At 41.0% G+C, this 23,281-nt stretch overlaps 1 protein-coding gene across 3 annotated transcripts in view; it reads right to left on the reverse strand.

Annotated features, from left to right (window-relative positions):
- Window positions 1–4,267: 4,267 nt before the first annotated feature.
- Window positions 4,268–23,281, reverse strand: part of KIAA1328 (KIAA1328 ortholog) — a 176,367-nt gene continuing 157,353 nt past the window's right edge. For all 3 annotated transcript variants that reach the window (XM_063423521.1, XM_063423520.1, XM_063423522.1), the window contains one exon: window positions 4,268–7,554. In XM_063423521.1, coding sequence (XP_063279591.1) covers window positions 7,338–7,554 — 217 coding nt within the window. In that variant the 3' untranslated portion in view covers window positions 4,268–7,337. The remainder of the gene's footprint in view (window positions 7,555–23,281) is intronic.

Below are 23,281 nucleotides of genomic sequence, written 5' to 3' on the forward strand. Positions count from 1 at the left end.
GGGATGGAAAAACCAGTGAAAAATGAATGGCTTTTTTTTTTTTTTTTTTTTTTTTTTTTTTTTTTTTTGGTCACCTTTCCTCTCCTTTTCACCACCCTAGGCTATGTCTGCTCTGTGAAAGTCAGACTAATGGGAAACGGATGACAGCAGCTCTGGCCTTTGCACACAGGTATCATTAAAACAGAGCAGCTACTCCACCACCAGACTCAACAAGCACCGCTCTGGTATTTCCCCAAAGTGCCCTTACACACACAGCTTTCCATGGCAATGTTTTAATTTCCTGCAACCCAAGAGCTGAGATGTCTCCAGCTTGGATGCCTCCAGCCCTGCTGCAGCCTCCCAAGTCTAGAGCAAACAGGGTTAGGGTTCTAAAAAAACTGCCTGGCCCCAGTGCAGGATCACACACGGATGAACTAGAAAGGGAAGCGACACCCCACATGTGGCTGTAGCCGTCAGTGGGACTGGCAGGTTTTTGCCTGGCCCAGAACTTGCTCCAAGAGCTGTCTGTGGAGCTCAGCAGCTGTTGCAGACAACAGCCTGTGCACATCTGTGTGTCCTGGGAAGCAGCGGTTTTGCTCAGCTGCGTGCACAGCTGGATGCCACCTCAGAGAAAATGTCTCATATCTTCTCCCTCTCCATGGACCTTCCTTCTCCACAGGCCACCCTCCAGGCAGCAGGAAGAGCTCAGCATCATCAGCTGAACAACCAGGCAGCCCTTCCCTCAGCAAGGTTTTCCATGGCTTTTTACTTTTTGAAGGCCTAATTTTTTTTCTCTTTACTGTCAGCATGTCAATTTTTTTCCACAACATGCATGATGACTACTTTTTTAAACAAAGTACAGCACCAGTGACATCCTGACAGTGCCAATACAGCCAGAGTACACCCACCTGAGCTTTTCAACACAGGAAGTTAGGGCTGTTAAGAGTCAGATTGACAGCCTCGGTAAATTCAAGTCCTCTGTTCAGCAGATGACAAGGAGTTATTAGAAGCAGACAAGGCTTTCAGGTCATCCAGTCCATCTCCCACCCCACCTTTTAATTGTCTCTCTCACCCATGCTATAAATATCTGACTCTTCTCATGTTGTTTCCTCATTATGTCAATTATAGCAGTCCCTGATCATTTTTATTACTCCTCACTGAGATCTCTCCAATCTGCCAGTAAGCTCTCTGGTAATGAGATCCCTGTGCTAAAGGCACAAGTGCAAATAGAGGGGCACCAGCTCCACTGACAAGGAGCCATTTCCTGTGTATCTCAGAGATGTCATTGCCTCCTCACCGGCAGCTCAAGTCTCCTCGTCTGTTTTTGTTGCTATTACTGCCTTGTGCTTTGTTCACTCTTCTCCTTCTGAGAGTTTGTGTTGTCTGGGTTTCCCCCATCCCATCAAGAATGTGTCTGGCAGATTGTTATCAAGGTGTCTGAGTTCACAGATACTGCACCCACAAGTTTATGCTCCATCCCAAACTGAATGCTGCAATCTTTTTCTTTCCTGCTTGGTATTTCTACTTCACATTATTCCTTCCTCCTCAACTCTTCTAAATTTAGCAGGGTCTCCTGGTTTCATTTCTTACAGAATTTCTGCTTCAAGAAACAGAACCACAATCTGAAATGCAACCAGATCTGGTACTGAGCCCAACACCTCCAAAAAATAAAAAAGGCTTCTGAAAGTGGCAAAAAGGAACGGCTGTGCAGAAATGAGGCCACACTGTCACTATTTCACATCAGCAGCTGGGTATTTTGCTCTAGCATAAACCCTTCAAGATGCGTAAATGCTAGAGAAAGTTCAGGAACAGGCCCTCCAAATCATCCAGGGGCTGGAAAAGACATTAGAAGACAAGCCATAAAGGATGCTGTCTCAACAAAGAGAAGACCAGGAGTTTATCACTGCCTTTGGGGTCCTCAGTCTGGAAACACAGCAACTTTGTAATCCTGCTTCTAGAGGCACAACACAGTCAGCAGCTGGAAATTCAGGTAGATAACCTCAGCCTCAAAATAAGGCAGTTTTGTAGAAGCAAGAATAATTACATGCTGGAAGATTTTGACACGACACTTTTAAAATTACAATGCAACTTCCTTGCAGTCATCTCTAATTCAACAATGAACTAGATTTTGTGCCTGTGAATTTGTCTTGTCCTTTCCCTTATAATCAGGTGTAGCAGAGGAGAGGAGTTCCCACTCTGTTCTTAATGCTCACAGTACTCAACATTTTGTGTTTGGGCAAGTGCTTTAATCAAACCTGTGCTTCAAAGTCCTAATGTAGTTGCCAGTAAGCAACCAGAAAACATACCTTTTTTCAGCTTTTCACTTTCCTCTTGTCTGTAGACAGGAGACCAGAAAGAATGAACTCATACTGGTTATTGAATGCTCTGCATGAAAATTATTTTGTTTTACATACTCTGGACGAATCCTGAATCAAGGAAACTAGGCTCTCACTGCAGCTCATGGATTAGTTCATCTGTTGGGACCCCCTAGGCATTTCTCACCTCATGTATGTCAGGACCTCATCTCTTAGTGACATCTGAGTTTCTCCAGTTTAGCTCCCCAACGCCTGAAATGACTGCTTCAAGCCTCAAAATACATGAAGTCCGAGTGCTTCAGCTTCTGTTCAACAGGAATGTCTGGCCCATTTGTTTCTGCTCTTACAGGTTCACAGACATTTTGGTGGATACCTCCAGTGCCTTGTACTGTGGGCACTGATGCAGATCATGGCCCCTCCGAGATGTGGTGCTAAACACAGTTCAGCACAGAACTCACATCATGCTGTGTGTGCAGGGAGGCAAACTGGCTTCTCCAGAGCTGGAAAACAAATCCAATTTCCCCCCAGCCCATCCTTTTCCTGCAGCTGGGATGCTCTTCCACCCCCTTTAACAAATGCAGGAGTCCTCAAGAACCAACACTGGCCAGGCCAAGTTTGGTTACTTGCTGGTTTATAGCTGAATTCTGCTTTCAAACACCCTAGTCAGGGATCACCACAAAAACTCTGCTACACAGCTGTGGCAGAGATGCTCAAGGTAGATGTCTCTCAGCTACATGGAGTCACAATATTGTAAAACATTTATTGTGCTGTGAGCAAACAAGCTTTCCAATGATGCAGGGCACAGGTCTGGATCGGGAGAGGCATTTTCCAGAGGAAAGCCACCCAGTTAGAGCAGACTACATTGCTTCTGCTGGTTTAAATCACTTCATTCAATATTCTGTGTTGTCTTATGTTGCATGCAGTTATGTAAATTTATAAATCATACACTAATTAGCACACAATTTCATAAATTTAGTTACAGTGAAAAAGGAGGTTTCTAACTAACTAGGCTGTGCTCTCTCCCTCACAGATGGTACAAATTGAAATACAGCCTGGAGGTCGTATTTGAGAAAATCTTTGCTGCAACTTCTAGAGTTTAACGCCAGGCTCACATGCACTTTCAAGGGCTCTCTTTTGGATGTCTCAGGCTCAATCTCTTTGAAGTGCAGCTAAGTCCCTTTCTCTCCTTCCTAAACACCAAACCTCCACAGCTCATTGGATCACTGTAAATTTTATTTGTTCATTCTGATTCTTGCTCTCCAGTCTCCTATTCTTCAGCCATCTAAGTCAGCATTCCTTGCGAGCAATTAAGTTCAGTCCATGCCCTGCGTTATACCTGGGTTCTGCACAGTTGCTCTCCATGCGCTCTGGCCTCCCTGTCTACCTGCTCTGAAGCAGAGACACTAAAGTTAAGCACAGGTAATTTCCTTCTTTCCCTCATTTGCCAGGTATGCCTTGGACAGTAGCTCCTCAAATGCAGGAACATGATTTGGAAAAGGGTGTGGAGTCATAAGGCTCTTATGTGAACCAGTGTTTTAAAACATTTCTCACTTTAAGAAACAAGCACACAGTTGTTCTTCATCAGCTTATTCTAGTTTAACAGCTCATCCCTGCCCTCTGGCTCACTCCCACTTCATCTCCACCTTTGGTACAGTTATCTGCCTTGCAGTTATCTTTGTTCTTTCTTGCCTTCACCACCATCCTTTCTTCCTTACTCTTTAATTCAATTTTTTGTCCCAAAGCATGGTTCTGTCTTCTCCAGTTCTCTTCTCCTTTGTATTTTTGACCTCTCTCTTACTTCAAGCTCCAAAGGAGGCCTTGCTCCTTCTCACAGTAAGACCCATGTCCTAGAGAGGAAGAGAATCTTAGCAACTTGGAAACTCACAATATAATATGATGTGATGCTGTGGGAAGCAGAACACATTGTCAATGGCAGTACTGACATCTGAGCTGGACAAAAATCAGAAGACAAGCCAAATAAAAGTCTGGAAGAATAAATTAAACCCCCAGATAATTTATTAGATTAAGACCTCACATACACATATAAATACGTGCTTGAGATGGGATTCAATAGCAAGACTGGAAAGGCTAGAAATGAAAAGAGTGTGATTATTACAGGGCTGTGATGTGCAAGGTGCACAAAAGCAGTAACTACACAAATAGCTGGCAAGTGTGTGTGCACAAACCACATGGGAAGGACACAAACTGAAGGCATGGGTAGGAGCCTTAGCAGCTGTCATGTTACTCCACAAAACCTCACGGAAAATGCAGCTTGATGCGTAGCTGAAGCACATTCACTGGACAAACAGTCTATGCTGGACATACTCCCCAGCAGCAGCGCCCAATATAGAAGCTCAAACTTAAAAGGACACTGTCATGTCATTGCTTTCGCTAGTTTAATTTTTGCATTTCCTCTACTGTTTTAGCAGATGGAAAACAATTCCCCTCCTAGTACCAACTACTGATTTTGTCCTTTCCTATTTGACAATCATTGATTTTTTTTTCCTAAGGCTATAAATGTTTTAATAACTTCAACTTTGTAGTGCCTCATGGCAAAATATCTTCGCTTGCACTGACTGCTAAAGACTATTCCTAATGTACTGCTGGTAACTAGAGCAAGAGCCAGCATTATAAAAAATTATTTTCCACGGGTCTACAAAATTAACAGCTTTTGTTTCTTTTGTCCACATCTCACAGAGAGTTAAAGCATACAGCTCTTCACCCATAAGGCATTTCAACCATCGTTTACCAGAAAAATTTGCTTCACAAAGGTGTGCCCCCTGTGTAGGTCTGACTGACAGACAGCACCTTGAGCATAGAGCCCACAACCCTGACAATGTCCTTTTAGAGAGAGCTACAACCAAAAAATACAGATTCAAGTGAAAAGTCACCTTCAGAATTAAATTCTTTTACAGACTAAGTGATCATAAGGAATCCCAAAGCAGTTAAATATTGGCCCCCACAAAAGAATCAAAGAACAGAATGCTCCCATGGAGTGTTCTCAACACAAAGGCACCTTTCAAGAAACATATGTGTATTTTTTTCTGTTTTGAAAGGTCAGTTAGCATTTATCAGAAAAGGCAATTAAAGTTTCAATCAAATTAGAAAAGACACAAGAAACAATTGGACTGAAATCAGAGAACTGTTTCTCTATAAATGCCAACACTTAAAAAAACACCACCAAAGCTAAAAAAAACACCATGAAACAACTCCGAAGTCTAAGTTCTATGTGACAACTATCCCCAAATTTCCTGCTGGTCCTTGTACATTTTTCTCTTTTTTATCCTCCTTTTCCCCACCCTCTTTAAGCAGCAGATTACTCAGCCAACAGAACAAGAAAACCTATATTCTCATCTGGTCTACTTGGGCCAGGGCACTGAATACATCTTTTGGGGCTCGTAGAGAGACCTGGGCCTTCCCAGGCTCAGGGAGTAGAAAAAGAGAGACATTCAACAGCAGGTGGACATATTCCAGAAAACTGTAATACTTCACTAAAAGCAGGATAGACCATGCAGGGGCTTTCCACAGCAGTAATCTTCTGGTCCAGCAATGCTGCTTCCCCCTTTAAATTCCTCCAAGCAGCTTTTAAAATTCAGCTGGGATGCACAGAAAGAATATCATCCAATTTGTGATTAAGACTGGGCCTGAATGAAGCAGCCCAGAGTAACCTGAGGTCCTTTCCCCTTCATTCTCCTTTTGTTTCACTGACGGAGCAGAGTGCTGCCAGGGGCTGCAGGGCTCTTGTCTGAGATCCACCTCGCAGAGCATCACACGTTGCACAGGAGCAGCGTGGGGAGGAAGGCAGCAGCCATACCCCAAGCATCAGTACAGCAACTCAACCCAGCCATTAAGATAAGCAGGGTTGCCTAAAGAGACCGTCTGAAAAGCAGTACTGGCCCATGAAGTGGTATTTGGGAGCAAATGGCCTAGAACTTGCCCATACTGGATCAATTCTACCTTTCCCTCGCTGCAATTTTACTGTGCAAAATGAGTATTTTAGTCTCATATTTCTAGGAACACATGCCGGTGGCTACTGTTACAATAAAATATGAACACTGCATTGTGGAGAAAATGACCATTAATCCTGTAATGTGCAGTCATTTTTACCAATTCGGCACATTTCTTTAAATAACCAAGTACATGCAGTAGATGGAAATGCATTTAAATAAACTGAAATAGATACAGCATGAATAATTAAAGCTGGCAGGAAAGTGTGCATTGTGAGCTGCTAGTAAAAATAATTACTGATTTGTCTTATTTACAATGGAGCCTGGATGCAGGACCAAAATAGTGCAAGTTAGTGAAAATGTCTTAAGACTGCTCTTATACTAGCACTAATATGTATTTCATCTTGGAAAGTACATCAAGTAGGTTTTGGATCTCTACAATGTCTGACTCTGTTTTACTCTTTCAGGGTTACGTTACCCAGCACATAAACTCTGTCAAATAGCACTGATTTAAAGAGGAAATAATTCAAACCTGTGCCTAGTACATCAACCTGCAACATCATCTATTAACATTATCAGACACTGTGGAGTTCAGCTTACAATATATCCCCTAAAAACTCAGTATCTTAAATATCAGAATGTTGAAGGAAAAAGTAGATCATAAAATCAGTGAAGAAGTACTAAAGTGCTTGTACTTTTATAATATGCCAGGTTTTAAACAGACTTGTTTAATTAGAAAATAATCTGCTTTGAACATGCTGGTTCTTGAATGTTAGGCAGTTCTTGCAAACTGCTTTAGAGTCAAAAAAATCGATAATGAAATATACTTCCGATATAAGGCTGGCAAAACTGTGACTTCAATCTATTAGAAAATGTTGTAGATTAAAAAAAATGCTATTTAAATTGATTTCTTGGCACAAGAAAGGTTTAGGAAAAAAGTTAGCACTTTCTGATTGGCATACCCCAACAATATACTTGCATCATGATTACTAAATCCAAAATTAACCTGGATGCTAATTAACTATGTTTTAGAAGAGGGAAAACAAGCAGTGATCACTCAAATAATTTAAGAGTAGCTGTAGACCAAGGAGTTGTGTCAAATGAAGAAGATCTCCTCCAGGAGGCGACTCTCCTCCAGCTCCTCTGCTCTGCTCCTGGGGCTGCAGGGGCTCTGGCACCAAGAGGAGGACAGGCTGTGGTTCACACAGCAGCGCTGGTGTGTTTTGTTCTTGTCACAAGGTTCTTGGCAGAGGTGTCCCACAGCTGGTACTGGGTTCATAGCTTCCACCAGGTCAAGAAGAGAGGCTTCATACCTACAGAAACACAATGAGAAAAAAGCTCTGTTAAGATCACAGCACTATGCAAGCGTTGAATCCAGTTGCCTCCATAAATCAGACGAGACCTAGATTTGTCTGCCAAAGGGCCACTGGCACAGAACAAATTTTGCTGTATGGACTCCTGTCAGTAATTTTTCAAAATTCAGCAAAAGGTACTGAAAAAGAGGCAAGCAAAGCATGGGTGCTCAGGTTATTTTAGGCTGTTTCATCAACTTTTCCATTTGAGGTGTGTATTGTCTTAGTTGCACTCTGGAGACTGAACACAGACCTCAGAGAGATGACAGCCAAATACACCAAACAAGGCAGATCCATGCTGGTAACAGTAAAGTGACTTATACACGTGCTGCACTCTTTTTTTTTTTTTCTCCTTTTTGAATAGACCTCTACACTTGATTTAGTTTCTCAGGGATTTGAAAACAGAGACTTTATTTTTATTGCCACAAACTACATGTGCTTCCTGTAAATCTCTGTGTACTATATGGAGTCTGTCTTGTGGAAGCACTGAAGGAATAGAATCTAAGCAAGGCAATACAACATCAACACTTGAGGCACCAAGAGAAAAGACAAGGGTGCTAAGCATCACTCAGGCTGTCCTTTAAGTGCAAGTACAGACATGGGGGAAGGTTGCAAGCCAATGTGATCTGGTAATGCTCACTGAATAATGGCAGGTACTTGAGACAAGGATTTCCTATTAATATTCACAGAAGACAAGATTTGATCTAAATACCAGCACAGGATTGATCATTACAATATATTTCCTCCTGTCCAATTTTAAATGTCTTTAACAATACCATTTCCACTGCTTCCCTAGAGAGCACTCCAGTGATCTTTCAGTGATATGTAACAGATATCACTCTTAGAGTTTTACCCAAAAGTCTCTTTGTTCCAAGCTTTTGTTAGCACCAATCTGCCTGATATTCCCAGCACTGAAATGATTCACACATTCAAAGACTTTCATGCACAAAATGCTATTCACATTATTCACCCAAATGAAACTATCAGCACAGGTGATTGGATCCATAGGGTACCTCTCTTGTAAGCAAACAGAATTCATCTATAGCATGAGGAAACATCTCAAGCTGTTCTCTGCTTTGAGAAAATTCTGTTTCTGCTTTTGTGACTGTAAGAACCTAGAAAGATGAAGCAACTAAGACAGCTGGGGGAAGTTTCTCAACTCGGATGGGATGAAAAATTCTTAAGAACAAATGTTTACAGCAGTTTATGGATGTGAGAGATTAGCAGTGGCCAATGTACCTCCTAAAGGCAGACCTGCACCTGTGCTGTCCAACAGCCTTCTGCAGCAGCAGCAGGTAGAAGGTTTTCCTACCCTGAACTAGCCATGCCATGAAAAACTCCATCTTTATCTCCACAAACAAGTGCTACATCCCATCTGTTATCAGAACACTGTCACAGAATAATTTAGACTAGAAAAGACCTCCAAGACCATTGAGTCCAACCTTTGACTGGTCACTACCCTGCCAACCAGACCAGAGCACCGAGTGCTACATGCAGTCATTTCCTGAAAGCCAGCAGGGACAGTGACTCCACCACCATCCTGGGAAGCCCGTTTTAGTGCTTGACATGACAAGTTACTTTGTCCATAACAAAATAAGTCATTTTTATGTCTGAGACACAGAGCTAGTCCCTCAGCTCAAAGGAGTTAGCAGTGGTACTGATGTGTTAATATCAATGTTAATTGTGACTACTGGAGTTATGCTAAAAAAGCTGTTTCTTTCAATTTTTATTGTTTCTTCCAATCTGATGGTCACTGTCATTTCTAATACAGGCTGACTTGACATTACTGCCTCACAGAGCTGTTTGACTACAGATTGTTTTGTTTTCCTGCAGATGTGCTAGCTTTAATCTCACAATCAAAAAGCCAATTTGCAAATTTCTTTCACCACATTTTAAGCTTGCCTACATGTCTATTATCTGTCTAAGTAGCAAAAAGATGAGTGACTCAAAATGAAAAAATACATCCTTTTTTAAACTAGATCTTGTTTGTGGCTAACCTTAAGCAAACATTATGTCTTTTAGTTACCCTAACCAAAAAATTCAGACAGATGTAGAGTTTTGGGTAGCCAAACCAGATCATTGTAGAGAAATCTGTTGTTTGTACTAGCATTCAGAAAATACTATTAAAACCCGAAACTCCTCAAAGATATCGCCAACATCAAATAAAATAAGCTGCACTGATAGCAAGAACTAGCACACAGATATACAAGACTTTTCATATGGAGAAAGTTTAAAACTAGACTCTATATAGATACATACATATGGTTTGAACCCCAAAGAAACTCAGTTAACACATACACTGCTTTCATTAGCCACACCTAAAACTTCTTTTTAGATTAATCTAGTCTAGCATACAAATGCTTATCTCCTCTGACGGTAGTGCTATCATAAAATTTCAATTTCTCCAGCAGCCACATGCAATCACAGATTAGACAGGGGAAACCAAACCAGCCAGTGCATTTAGAGCAAATGTGCAGGCCCTAGATTTCAGCAGTACCTTCAAGTTCATTTCTTCTGCAAGTTTATCTAAGTTTTACAGCATTTCTGCTATCAGGAAGGCTAAGTGATTTGCCAGATTACAAGTGCAGCAAATAGCAAAGATTATGTAAAAGACCAGGTGTTGTAAATCAGTCTATTTGACACCACAGTTATATATGCAATAAAGTGAATGAACTCCACTAACAGAGCCCTATCTGATAAAGAGAATGCTCCTTGCAGGTATTTAATGTTTAATCCCAGGATAATGGTTTGCCCTGGTTTGTCTAAGTAACATCAGACAGCATCTGGCTGGAGGCAACAGAGGAGACCTAGAATGGTTTGAAACTTGCAAAGACAATTTTCTCACCATTTATTTGTTTCCTAAATATTTAAAGAATGCTTGAATCCTGAAATGCAACTTTCCATAAAACCAGGATATGTATCCTTTGCATGACTTGAATAAAAACGTAAGTAAAACCAGGCACTATTGTTGTTGTTGTTGTTGTTATTATTATAACACTTAATGGCTTCAGTGAAGTCAAAGCTACAGGATCAGCTACCCAAGAGTCAGAACACTTCTAACAGGAAAACTGATTTGGCAAACTTGGCTTGTGAATAGTGAATGCTCTTTTAAAGCAAACTAAGGGCCAAGGGTCCCCTTGTATTGTTCCTGCTTCCAGAGGAGGAAAAAATATCAAACATTCTGCAGAAGTACCAGCACTGTACATTAAGCGACATACAGAAATTCCTCACGTATAGATGTTCAACCAAGCAACCAAATGTCTCATCAGTGCTGGTGCTTACGCACATTTTCTTTGATAGGTTTTGCCCTCCCAGCAGAAGGAAAATGGCATGGGCAACTGTCCCTTTAAGGATGGTGATAATTCAGTGTGTCCTCACTTTTTTGGTACATTTGCCAGTGTACTGGAAGGTCAGTGAGCAAGGGGAGTGTAACCCAGGTTCTTGTTACTGGATCCCTTGGAGTGAATTAGAATGAAACGTCACATATTCCAATGGGTTAAAATATACTCAGGCTCAGTGGGAATGTTCAGGTACCTCCCTGGGGGGAGGAGAAGGGAATTGTTAAGGTGGGGAGGAGCTTTCATTGCTCTGGTGGAAGGCCCCAGAAATGAGTTGGGGGGCATTTAGAGAATCTTTGATAGTTGATGATCCCTTCTCAGGGACTGCCTCGCAATTGAGCCAATAATGCCCCATCAGATCTTTGCCCAGGGGAAGGGGCAGTTTAACAACTGAGGGAGTTACTTAAGGAAGAGCAATTAGTATAGCAAGAAGCACCACCTCGCCTTGCAGGATCCAGGCCCTGATAGTTCACCTCTTCTGTCTCACACAGACTAGCATATGTACACCCAAAAACTCACCTCCTCCCTCGAGAGATGCAAATCTGGCCTCCGCAAAGCACCCTGGCACCTCCACAAATGGGCAAATGTTATCAGTCATTAATCATTAATAGTCCAGTCTCTCACAGCATCTCTGCAACAGACTGGAAAATAATCTCTTTTTTTGACACTTCCCCCATGTATACTTTTTCATCTAACTTTAATGAGCTTGAAAGTCTGTATGTTTCATCATGGGAGAAGAAAATTTGTAAGGTCTACAAGTTTGAATTAGAAGTCTAACTATTTAGACAGATAAAGTTTGGTGAAAGTAATCTTCTGAAGTCTCAAAAAAATTCATCAGGAGACAGAACACCAAGAGCTGGTGAGTGTACAAAGCAGAAGAAAGGCAGGGCCATGGGCAAGAGGATAGAGATAAGAGTAGGCAGACTAGACCACAGCAAGCTTTGAAACTCTTCTTTCAGTGAAGAGCTTTCACATTTGCTTTTATTGTAGAAGATAAAGCTCCAAATACAGCTCACAGAGGAGCACAGAGATGGCCAGTCTAGGAGGCTAGTACCACTGGGATAAAGCTGGTACAGCTGGGTCAGAGCAGAACTGCGACCCAGGTAGCAAAATCCACCCTGGTCAGGCATTGCATTGTGCTGTGAAAGCATTCCCTTCATCTCCTCTGCATTACTAAAACAGGCTGCCAGCAATTTGTCTCCTCAGCCACTAAAACCCTTTTGGAAATTTTATTAGAAACTCTCAGCATTGGCTCTTAATTAAATAAGTATCTAGAAGACTTTATAAACTCTATAGGTAAAAAGAGTTTTGTAGTCTATCACTAAGATAAAAGGAAACATCATAAACCATTACGATTCATAAAAGATCATTAAAAATTCACATTTTAAAAAGGAAAACAAAAATAAACACAAGATAGCCCAGACCCAGATCCCTCTTTCCACAGTGTGTCTTTTTCACTGCTCATGGAGCAGGAATACAGCTCTCTAAACACCTAGAGGTGAATCTTACTTTGTCCCATGATTCTAAACTGAATGGGAAGGAAGGCTTTCACATTTTTATGATGAACACACAAATATGGCTGATGCTCTGGGAAGCATAAGACCATTTATGCCCAGGATGGTTGGTGAGAAAACACCTGAAACACTTGGTATTCCTTCTGATAAAACCTACAGGGCAATCAAAGCTCAGACAGTCCCACAATGTACAGTACCTAAAAAATGATCAGATTATGCAAGAGTGATGCACAGAACTCATAACTGTGCAGGATATTAGAAAGGACAGTGCTCTTGAAGATAACCACAAAGCTTACTTGCCTCAATTGGCTGAACAGTGATGTTTATTTATTTAGACATTTGGGATAGGCCAATGGATTTTTAATGTTTCTCTATTTCCACTGCTGGTAAAATATATTATATTTCTTACACACTGTCCAATTTTTAAACTACATTATTGTATTTTCATATCATGCAGTCCCATTTAGCTAATAATACAATTTGTTCCTTCCTGAAAAAAAAAAAAAGCACAACTTCAACAAGTTTGATATTTGGAGGAGCAGGAATCTCCTTATGAGGCAAAATAACTAAACTTATTAGAATCATAAATACTCTGACAGCAAAATATATGTATATTTCTTTAAACAAGCAATGTCAGATAATATTTCATCACTATATTTAAAGACATCTTTTCATTTACAGTCTCTGAAAAATTATTTTGCAACCATAAACATGTAGAAAACACATGGAATGTCTCCTTACAAAGTGATGGCATTTCAACAAAACATACTGCAATATGGTTTTGTAGCTGTGTAGGCTTACTTTATTTAACTGTATATACCAGAGGAAATAAAAAGGTTTATTTTTATACTAGTGCTTATATTTTCAACATAAAGTTCAAAGTGATTTACTAATGTTACATGAATTGCCTTTGAATTACGGTACAGTATTGTGCCTAAGTACAAAGCCTAACACTATTTTGTATTCATAAAACACCACCTGCCCCCAAGCACTTTACAAATGCTAAATACAGCTAAAAACACATTCAAGGGGTAGGGAACAGACCCATTTTACAGAAAATTAAACAGTTTATTGTTATGATAGAGCAAATATCAAATCATTGTTTGACTGGAACAGGGCAAATAAAAGCAGAGAAAAAACAGATGCACATAAGAAGTGGCCTGAGCCAACTTCCAACTACCTGAAACATGAAGACACCACACTAATGATACAGCCTGGGGTTATATGGAAGAAACCCACGCCCAAGCTCTACAGGTGAATGGAAGAACTCAACCCAAATTAAAGGGTCCTAAGCACTTTCTGCCATCTTTAGTCTGGCATCCACAATTACAGCATAAGCAATGAAAGGTTATCTCCATGGCTTGTCCTGTCAACATCTATGTACCACCCAACTGTCCATATATTTGCCTAATTGTTTTTTCAACCTGCAGTTTCCACAATGTCCTGTGACAGCAAGCTCAGGAAGTTCACTGCTGTTGATAGACATACTTTTGTTTTCTGTTTTAGTACCTTGCTAGTGTTGCCTTAAGGACTGACTGCAGTTAATCTCTTTCACATGGTGGCATCAGGTAAAAAACAGCTGCACATTCAATTTATCCACCACCTTCACAATTTTGCACCCCTGATCATTTTCTCAGTATTTTCCTATCCAAAGTCACTGCTTCTTGGACTCTACTTAAACTGCTTTATCCTGATGATCAAATGAATTGTTCTGTGCACCTTTCCTAGCTTCCATTACAGCTTCCTTGAAAGGCAAAGACCAGGCAGAATCAAAACATGGGTACAGCAGTACCTATGTATTCACAAGCTGTTGCGGAATTCCAGAAAGGTTTGAACTCCACAAATCCAACCACCTACTCAGATCCAATATTATATAGGTATGGTGTTGATGACCTTTCCCCAGGTAAATTACAGTTTCAATTGCTCAGTTTTGATTTGCCTTTTTGGAGTTGTTTGCTACTGATATATCATTGGACTACCTGAAAGAACTTAGTATTGAAATACACAAATTTATTAGGTCACCCAGGAGATTTTGCTGTTCACTTCTCACTCCAGGTCACTGATGAAGAACCAGCTCAGTAAGTTCCTGGGGGATCCCTCTGCTAACTCTGAAAAATGAACATTAAGTCACTTTGCTTGCTATCATTTAACCAGCACTAAAACCCTAGAAGGAATTGTCCTCCAATCCTACAGAAATTTGATTCATTTAACAACTTTTAGTGTGGAACCTTGGCAAAAGCCTTTTGAAAATCCATAGGACTGAGCTGATACCTCAGATTCTTTTTGCCCCACTCCCTGCTCTGTGAGAATAATTCAAATCTCAACCAGCAGGCTATTTGGCCCAGGAAACTCAAAATGAATATGTCAGTGAACATTAGAGGCTGATTGGGTAGAAAATGAAAGCTGAGAAAGAGAAGCTGATTTTGCAGTCATTCCCTAAAAGGCCACACATCAGGATCAGGGAGCTTGTCTTTCATGTGTGAGCTGCACCTTCAGTGACGAAAACACATCCTGGGGGATGTGATCCCATGTACTGAATGTCAAGGCATCAAATCAGAAAAAAAAAAATCCCACAACACAGTGAAGGACAATTCATGAGGCTGAAACACCAAGAGAAGGAACAAGATTAAATTGAGCATTAGAGACAAAGGAACTGTGACAGCCTGAGATTCCCATTTTCCCATTACTTTCAAGCAAGAACTCAGAGCAGATGCTTCACTGTGGGATACAGGAGGAGGCAAATTTAACAGTGTTGTATATGTATTTAAACCAAGTCCAGGTGGAGACATACTTCTCACCTGCAACAAGTCTGTATCTTCCAAAAGCATTCCAGAGTTTCTTAGTTCTTAAAGAAAAAGATTAGACTGCAGAATATTTCAAAGCAATTAAAAGAAGATCTGAACCTTTTATTTAAAATATATCACACAATGTAAAACAGAATGTATTTATACACTGTCCTCAGCAAGAGCCTTCTGGAGTGCTGTAAAACCCACACCCACGTAATAGAGAGCTTACACTATCAGAGACTTTTAGAGAGCTCTCCAAGGCAGTATTCACAAAATCATAACCTAGAGAAGGAAAAGACTTATTAGATCATCCAGCCTCTCCCTGCTGACAGAACTGCTCCCTACAGTGTGCTTTCTCACATTTGTTGCTAACAATCAGCCTCTCACTACTCTCCTTGGGAAGCCATTCCACAGCCAAATATATCTCATGCTATCATTACCATTATTACTTATTTATGGGCCACAGTATAACCTAAAGGGCCTTGATCAGGATCAGGGAGACCAACTCTAGTACCACTTGTAAGAGCACTCCTCTCTCCAAAAGAGCACACAATCAAAAGAGGTAAGCCAAAGCCCAGTGGGAAACATATAACATACCATTAAGGAGAACAGAATAGTACGGGAAGTGCCACAAATTTTTGCTTCAGATTTTGGTGGGAGGGAAAGATATGTGTCACAAATAAGAACATCTTTCTGATAGTCCCCTAGAAATAAACAAAGAGGATTTTCTTCCTCCAAACTTCATCCTATTAGTTATGGCTAAAGATCTGGCCCAGTATTAAGAAATCCCTCTTCTTTTTTGATGCAAATACACCTTAAGTATTTAAACAATGTTACATTTTTTCATTCTGCTCCAGTCTCAGTCAACATTTATCTGAGCCACACGTATTTTAATATTCTCTCATAAATCAATACCTCGAGCATTGCAACAGATTTTGCCACTCTCCTTCTATCTTTGACAATTTTTTCCCAGTAAGCAATCACCCAGAAATAAGCACCATATCCCCTAGAGGGGCTGCACAGAAATAGAGAGGAGATCAGCTCCCTCCATCACTCACGCAATGCTTGTCTGTGCACATTCAGCCCTTCTGCTGCTGCTGCTTCCTTGCTCCACAGGTCCCTCGCTTACCCGTAGGTCTCACAGAGCAGTGAATTCAATGCCTCATTTTCTGGGGTTACTAACAATTATCACCAAATCGTGTGGAAAGCAGCATTGGACATTAAAGCCCTTGCACAGGGGAATTTGGAGAGAAGCAGCAGAACTGAGTAACAGTATCACACGTGTGCTCACTGAAACGTGCTGTGCTTGGAAGTGTTCTGGGACAAGCCTCCCTCCCCAGTATGGTGAACAGCAGTAAAGAGCTAAAGAGGACTTGGACTTGAAAGAGGCTGAGGACTCTGGTTTGCCCCTGGTCATTTGTATACCAAGCAGTGCCAGTGCTCTAAAAGACACCAGATCCAGCAACAGCATCTCAAAAACCTTTTGCCCTAAGGCAGAGCTGATAAAGGAGATTCTTTTTTCCCCCCACTTTTCACCCTAGCTTCACCTGTGATAACATCCAAGTAGCTCTAATTACTGAAACAAGAGTTACTTCTGCTCTCGTTCCTCCTTGCTACATAAGCAGGACATTTTCATTTACCTGCTTGTCAGAGACCAACACCTGCTTTCCTCACTTTTCCACACTCCCATCTCAATGCTCTCAATCCAGCTATCCTACCTCTTTGTTGATGGTAACTCAGCCTTTGTTATTTCCCCACTGGACTCAGACTCTGGTACACTGTTACCAACCAGCCAGATACAATTCAAAGTGCTGCTTCACTGTTTTTGTCTCTGTGAGCTTTTAGTAGCTAAATAATAACTAACTAACTAACTAACTAACTAACTAACTAACTAACTAAAGACAAAGAATAAGAAACACCACAGATCATTTCTTTTAAGGTACAGCTGCAGGTTGCAGCTCAATTGGCATAACTAAGGTTGTAATAATTTTGGAAGAGGGAGGGTGAACGGCAACATGAGTGCTGGGAAGTAAAGAAACCTTTTAAATCAGATCTGCCAATAACAGAAGAATAATTTAGAATGAAGTTTTTTGTACAAAAGAGAGAAATTACAGAACCAGGTAACTACCACTGAGTTTAACAACCACCTTCTGCAATCACTCTGTTTGTATTGTCCTTCTCTCCCCTCCCACACAGCCACTTCTGTGTCATCAAGTCTGAAAGCTATTCAGATCAGAAAATGAACCTTGGTGTATGTACAACACCTGGGGCCCTGATTCTGCTGTGATATTACATAACAACTTTGCACTTCAGAGCACACTTAGCTTTTATTCGTTTTAAGCACTCTGTCATCACAGCACATCTTCAGCAAGATCTTCACCCTTTATTGTTCTGGGCCAAAACTAAGCTGTCATCATCTTTTCTGCTACAGTTCATACCCCTACATCTCCTGCCTTAACAGCCTTTCTTTTCAATTTTTTACTGACAAGTTTGTCCCCAAGCATCCTTCCCCTCAAAGCAAACTCTAATTCAATGAATCATCTTCAAAACTGTGCCTTTTCTTTTATAATGTACTAAAGCCTCTGACAAAGGGTTGCATATGTAAGTCACGGCACAATCCTGCACCTCCTCTCTGCCAGCCTCAGTGCTACTCCTCAGTTTGGATTTCTTTTCCACTTTTCATGTCTTCTTCCTAGCACACTTTCAGCAAAGCTGGGACTACCTTACCCTAGAACTTTGTGAGTATTAAATAACTACACAACAATTTTAAGGGGCATGGCTTAGCGGAAAAAGAACCCCACCACATACGATTTGCAAAGTCTATCACCATTTACACGGATTAGCAACCCTTTTCGCAAGCTCAGTCCAAATTCCCAGCCCCCAGATTATAAATCAACTTTTTGCTTCAGTTGTACAGTCATTGGGAGATCTGCATAGTTTTAGGTCAAGCATTTATATCCTTTTTATGATTCCAAAGTTTCTCATCTTGTCATTTAGTTACTGAACTGTGAGCTTTCACTGACTTTCTAACCATTGTGGCAAGAACTGTGAGTAGATGCGCAAGATTTAGAACCTCACTAAGCAGAGGAGCACAATCAGACTGCAGTAATTTTAAGTATATACTGGGGTGGAATGGTGACCCTATGGAAGCCAATGGATGTTCTGCCACTGTTTCAGTGGGGTTAGCTTTCTTCCCTGCCATTTCTTGTGCTGGGGTGACTAAGTATTGCAAGCTCTCTATTTTACACCCTGGAAATAAGACGGCTCAGAATGCTTGGAAATAGTTTATTCTACCACTCTATTTTCCCTTTTTTTCCCCTATCCTGGTAAAATATTTTTCCATACAGTAAATTTCTGTACCTAAACAGCAATTCTTCTTGTGGTTCTGCATGATCCATCCTCTCCTGCTTGTCAGCCTAATTTCTTCTGCTGTGGCATGGAGTGTGTAATAGCAAATCTAGCACTCAAATTCTTCTGTTTCTTAATTATCTCTGCCCTGTCAGCTATATCAGTGAAAACAAGTTGGCATTAGACAATTCAGATATAAGTAAACATCAAGTTATGATAATATAGAGTCCTGCATTACTGTCATTATGGAAAAAGCTGTTTCAGGGAGGCTTAAAAAATTAAATAAGCCCAGCACTTCTAAATGGCCAAAAACCTAAGGATATCTAAATTATTCTTCAATATCTTAATCATCCGGGAGAATCATGATCTTATATAATGGCCATTTTAAATGAAAGGTTTGCTGCTCTGCATGGTTACCACTTCCTTTCTAATTGTGAATTAAAGTATAATTTAGAGTGGCTGTATGCCAACTTGACTAGAAAAATTTAGACAGTAACTCTGGTTGAAAGAAGGGGGAGAAAAGCAGTTAGATTTCTTTAAGTAATAGAAAATCACTCACCAAGTTGTACTTTAAAACAAAATGCTAGAGCTTTAACTTGACAAACTGACTTGAATTAAACCACAGAAAAAAGTGCTTGCACTGTAAATCTTATAGGGCAGAAGTGATGGTAGGTTATCATTCTGTTTATTAGCATGCACTTTGGAGAGTTCAGGGCAAGTATGGATACACATTCATTCCATTTTATGCCGCACATTACTGAAAACACATTCCTCATAAATTATTCATAAATGCATTGTCTGAAATTTCAGATTCCAAAAATACAACATCATTTTGAACTTTATGGTTGCTTGGTCTTCAAAACAGAAACAGACAATTGGATGGATGGACTTCACAAACCTGGTAAGAACCTATCAGTCAGAATTACCCTCCAGAGGTAAATGCAAACATCTCTCAGCCTCTGATCCCTGTAAGCAAGGCCATGATGACAGACCGACCCTGTGCTTGTGCTAGCAGTCCCTTGGTAGGGAGCAGATAGAAAAAGAGAAAGGGCAGAAGTAACCATATAGTGAGGTGTGGTGGAGAGCTAATAAGTTGAAATGGGGTAGAAATCCAGAGTAATTTAAATTTAAGGTACATTAATAGTCAAAATACAAAGACTGGATATAGCTTGTCTTGCAAAAAGCCCATTTTTCAGACCAGATTGCACTAGAAACTTGAGCTCTGCTTGTTGTCAGGTTTTTACTGGTATCACTTTGTTTATGACATAGTAACTGGCATCATCTTTATGCCAGCTATGCTAGCACGAGAGAGGTGAATAGGTTCTTGCACTTCATCTAAAGTCTAATTCCTGTAGGGAGCAGAGTGACCACAACACACAAAAGAACCTGAAGTATGCTTCACAGGCTAGAGTGCTTAGGATTTATATACACTGTGATTTCTGTATCTTGCTGACACTATATATGTAGCTTATATTCAGTTGTTTTTTAATCTTCATATCATGTTCAGAAGCTTGACATCAGATAGCAGCTGCTATTCAGAGAGATTTGCATTCACTTGCTCTGTACTACTCACCTCTCAGTGACAGGAACACATAATTTTGGGTACCTTATGTAGAGAAACCCTTGGTGCCCAGCTCCTAAGGGAACAACAGCCCTCTATCTCCCTATGCACCAGATCTTTATATGAACTCATTCCCTCCAATTTGCCTGAGAACAAACATTGCAACTGAGCTCAAATACTTGGCATCCCAACGCACTGACTGCTTGGGTGCAGACCACATGTGAAAAAACAATGCTCTCATAAAAATTGTATTCCAGTACCCAACTGCTGTAAAACTTTCCACTCAGTGTTCCAGTGTGGAAAGACTGGTACTATCTGTCACTCCGTTCATTTCCAGGTGTGCTGAACTCTCTGGGGTAATATTTAAATCAGCTGAGATTTCATACATCAAAGATGAGGATACATAATTCAAGAGGAGCCACTGAGATAAAACAGTAGCTGTAAAAAATACAGCATGTTGGTGGTGCCTGGTTTAGCATGTCAAAGAGGGGCCACTGCTGGCGAGGAGCCGCACGCTGCTGGCAGCGGAGCGGGTCGTGTGGCAGAGCAGGCACAGTCGCTGTAAACTTCACAGGGACACAGCCACCGAGCAGGTCTGGCACTGTGCAAGTACGGGGTTGCAAGGCACCCTACAGAAAAAAACAGCAGTGAGGCATGGAACACCGGGCGCTCAGGCCCGGTGTCCCTTGGCTACAGTCATCACACACTAACAACCTCTTTCAAAAACTTTACACAGGTGGTAGGTGTCCCACTGAGATAAATTACCTACTTTCAGCTGCTGAACAGATGGGCAGGGAAGTGAAATTTTAGTTTGTTCATTCCCAGCAGTAACTAACAAAGATGATCTCGGCTGCTGCAGGATTACTTTCGATAACCACACACCTGCAAACAGTCCATGATTCTTTTAGAAACTACATAAGGCCATTAATACACTACAAAATAAGGCAGGGCACTTAACAGCTCAAGAAACTGATGCTAGGTCTCTCATTCCCATATTCTTCAAAATATACTCTAGGCTGAGAGATGCCAGAAAGTGTACAGAGACAGACTTCAACAGGCAGGAGAAATGTGCTCACAAGCATCTCACAACATGCAACAACAGGAAATGCCTTGTCCTGTACTTGGGGAGGAATAACCCCAGGCACCAGCACATGGCAGGTTTGACTGGCTGGAAGGCAGCTTTGCAGAGAAGAACCTGAATACCTGTTGTCCTGATACACAAAAAAACGTGAATAGAGGCCAGCAAAGACCAGAACTGCTGGAAGGTCAAGGGAGTTGATCCTTCTCAACTCAGCACCAGTGGGACACAGCTGGAGTGTTGTGCCCTGTATTGGACTCTCCAATGTAAGAGCCATGGACCCAATGAGAATGATTAAGGCTTTGATGTATCTAACACGAAAGTAAAATGTGAGAAAGCTGGGACTGTTCAACCTGGAGCAAATGCAGCTCAGGGTGATCTCACCAATGGGTATAAATACTTCATATGGCAAGGAAATAAGCTAGAGCCAGGCTCTTCTCTGGAGTGCCCAGTGAAAGGACAAGAGGTAATGGGTACAAATTAAAATTCAGGGAATTCCATTCAAATGGAAGTAAAAAAGTTTTCTTGCTATGTAGATGGTTGAACATGGGCACAGATTGCCCAGAGATGTTCATCAGCACAGACTAAAAGGGCAAAGACTGACTACCAAGGACTGGTACCAATGCTGACCTACCACACGTGCAGTGCGGGCTTGATACAAACAGGGAAGTTTAAAATACCAATCAATGCCTGCAAACCAGGAATCTCCAGAAACAAATCTCCAAACATTAACCAAGGACTTCTGCCCAGAAAAGTCTGCAACTCATGAAAACAAGGATTATGGGACACCTGATGATATATTTGAACAAGGCTTTTCTCTCTCTTTCCCACATACTTCACCAAGTCACTTGCAACTATTCACATGCAAATTTATTGCAGTGTAGCCCAAACTCCATACATATTCTTTTTTTTTCCTAGTAAGATGGTCACAGCCATACTGTAAAAAACTTAACAAAAAATAGTTTTAGTATCTTCCCTTTAAGCTTGCAAATATTTTCCTGGCAGAACTCCTGAGCTAACTTTACAGCGAGATCTCTCAAAGGAAACAGAAGTTAAAAAAAAAAAAATTAAAAAAACCCACTGCAAAATGAATGTGACCCAGGGACTTACCCTTCTATGCAACAACACGATCAGAGTGCACAGAGACAGTGAAGTCCGCAGGGCGTGAAATTAAAATTTTCACACAGATACAATGAAGTAATGATACAACGTTACAACCTTGGCACAAAAATCTTCTGGTTTGAGTAAAGTCAATGTCATGTGATGGTATGGTTTGTGCACTGGTAGAAAGGGTCTGCTGCTAAAAAGTTCATAATAAAACAGAAGAGGCAAAAGCAAGGAAATGGTACAGCTAATTACAATAGACCTGTACATTCTAGTGATCCAGACATCCCTTAAGATGCTCATCACAGTCAAATCTGGCTGCCAGTGCAGGCTGACTTAAGAAAACACACTTATCTTTCATGTCTAAAAATCTAGATGCTGAGAGGCCATTAGGAGATAAGAAAAAGATTGGCAAGGAAGGGGGAGGGAGAGAACAACTCTCTTATGAGGTCAGTTTGTTGCCTACAAACGAGGTAGATATACAGGTTCAAAATTCCAAGCATATGGATAAGAACAGGGATGCACAGAGCAATTAACAGAGTCAAGCAGAAGCTGAGATGAGCAGCAGCTGGAGCACCGTTAAAGTCCTTCTAGGAATTGCTTCACCTGTTACAGTAAAAAGAAAAGGGAGTGCTGGAAGAATACTGGCTCCTCAGCAAGGACAAGGTCATCAGAACAAAGGAGGAGCTTGAAAAATTATGGGCAGAACCAGGCATAGAGGCACAGACACTTTAGAAGACTGTGCCACATCAGAGTGGTACCTGCAAAGCAAGCAACCTTTGTACTGCAGATACACCAACACAGTCCCACAGGGAAGCATCAGATACTCTGCAGGGAGCAGGAAGCATTTTATTTCTGAGAGTATGGAAAAGTCTCTTGTGGTGATGCGTTTTTCTTTATGCATATTTTTGTAAACTGGGTTGAAAGGTTTGTTCCTATGTTTCCCCCCGATATATATG

Source organism: Prinia subflava, chromosome Z, assembly GCF_021018805.1.
Source record: "Prinia subflava isolate CZ2003 ecotype Zambia chromosome Z, Cam_Psub_1.2, whole genome shotgun sequence".
Lineage (NCBI taxonomy): Eukaryota > Metazoa > Chordata > Aves > Passeriformes > Cisticolidae > Prinia > Prinia subflava.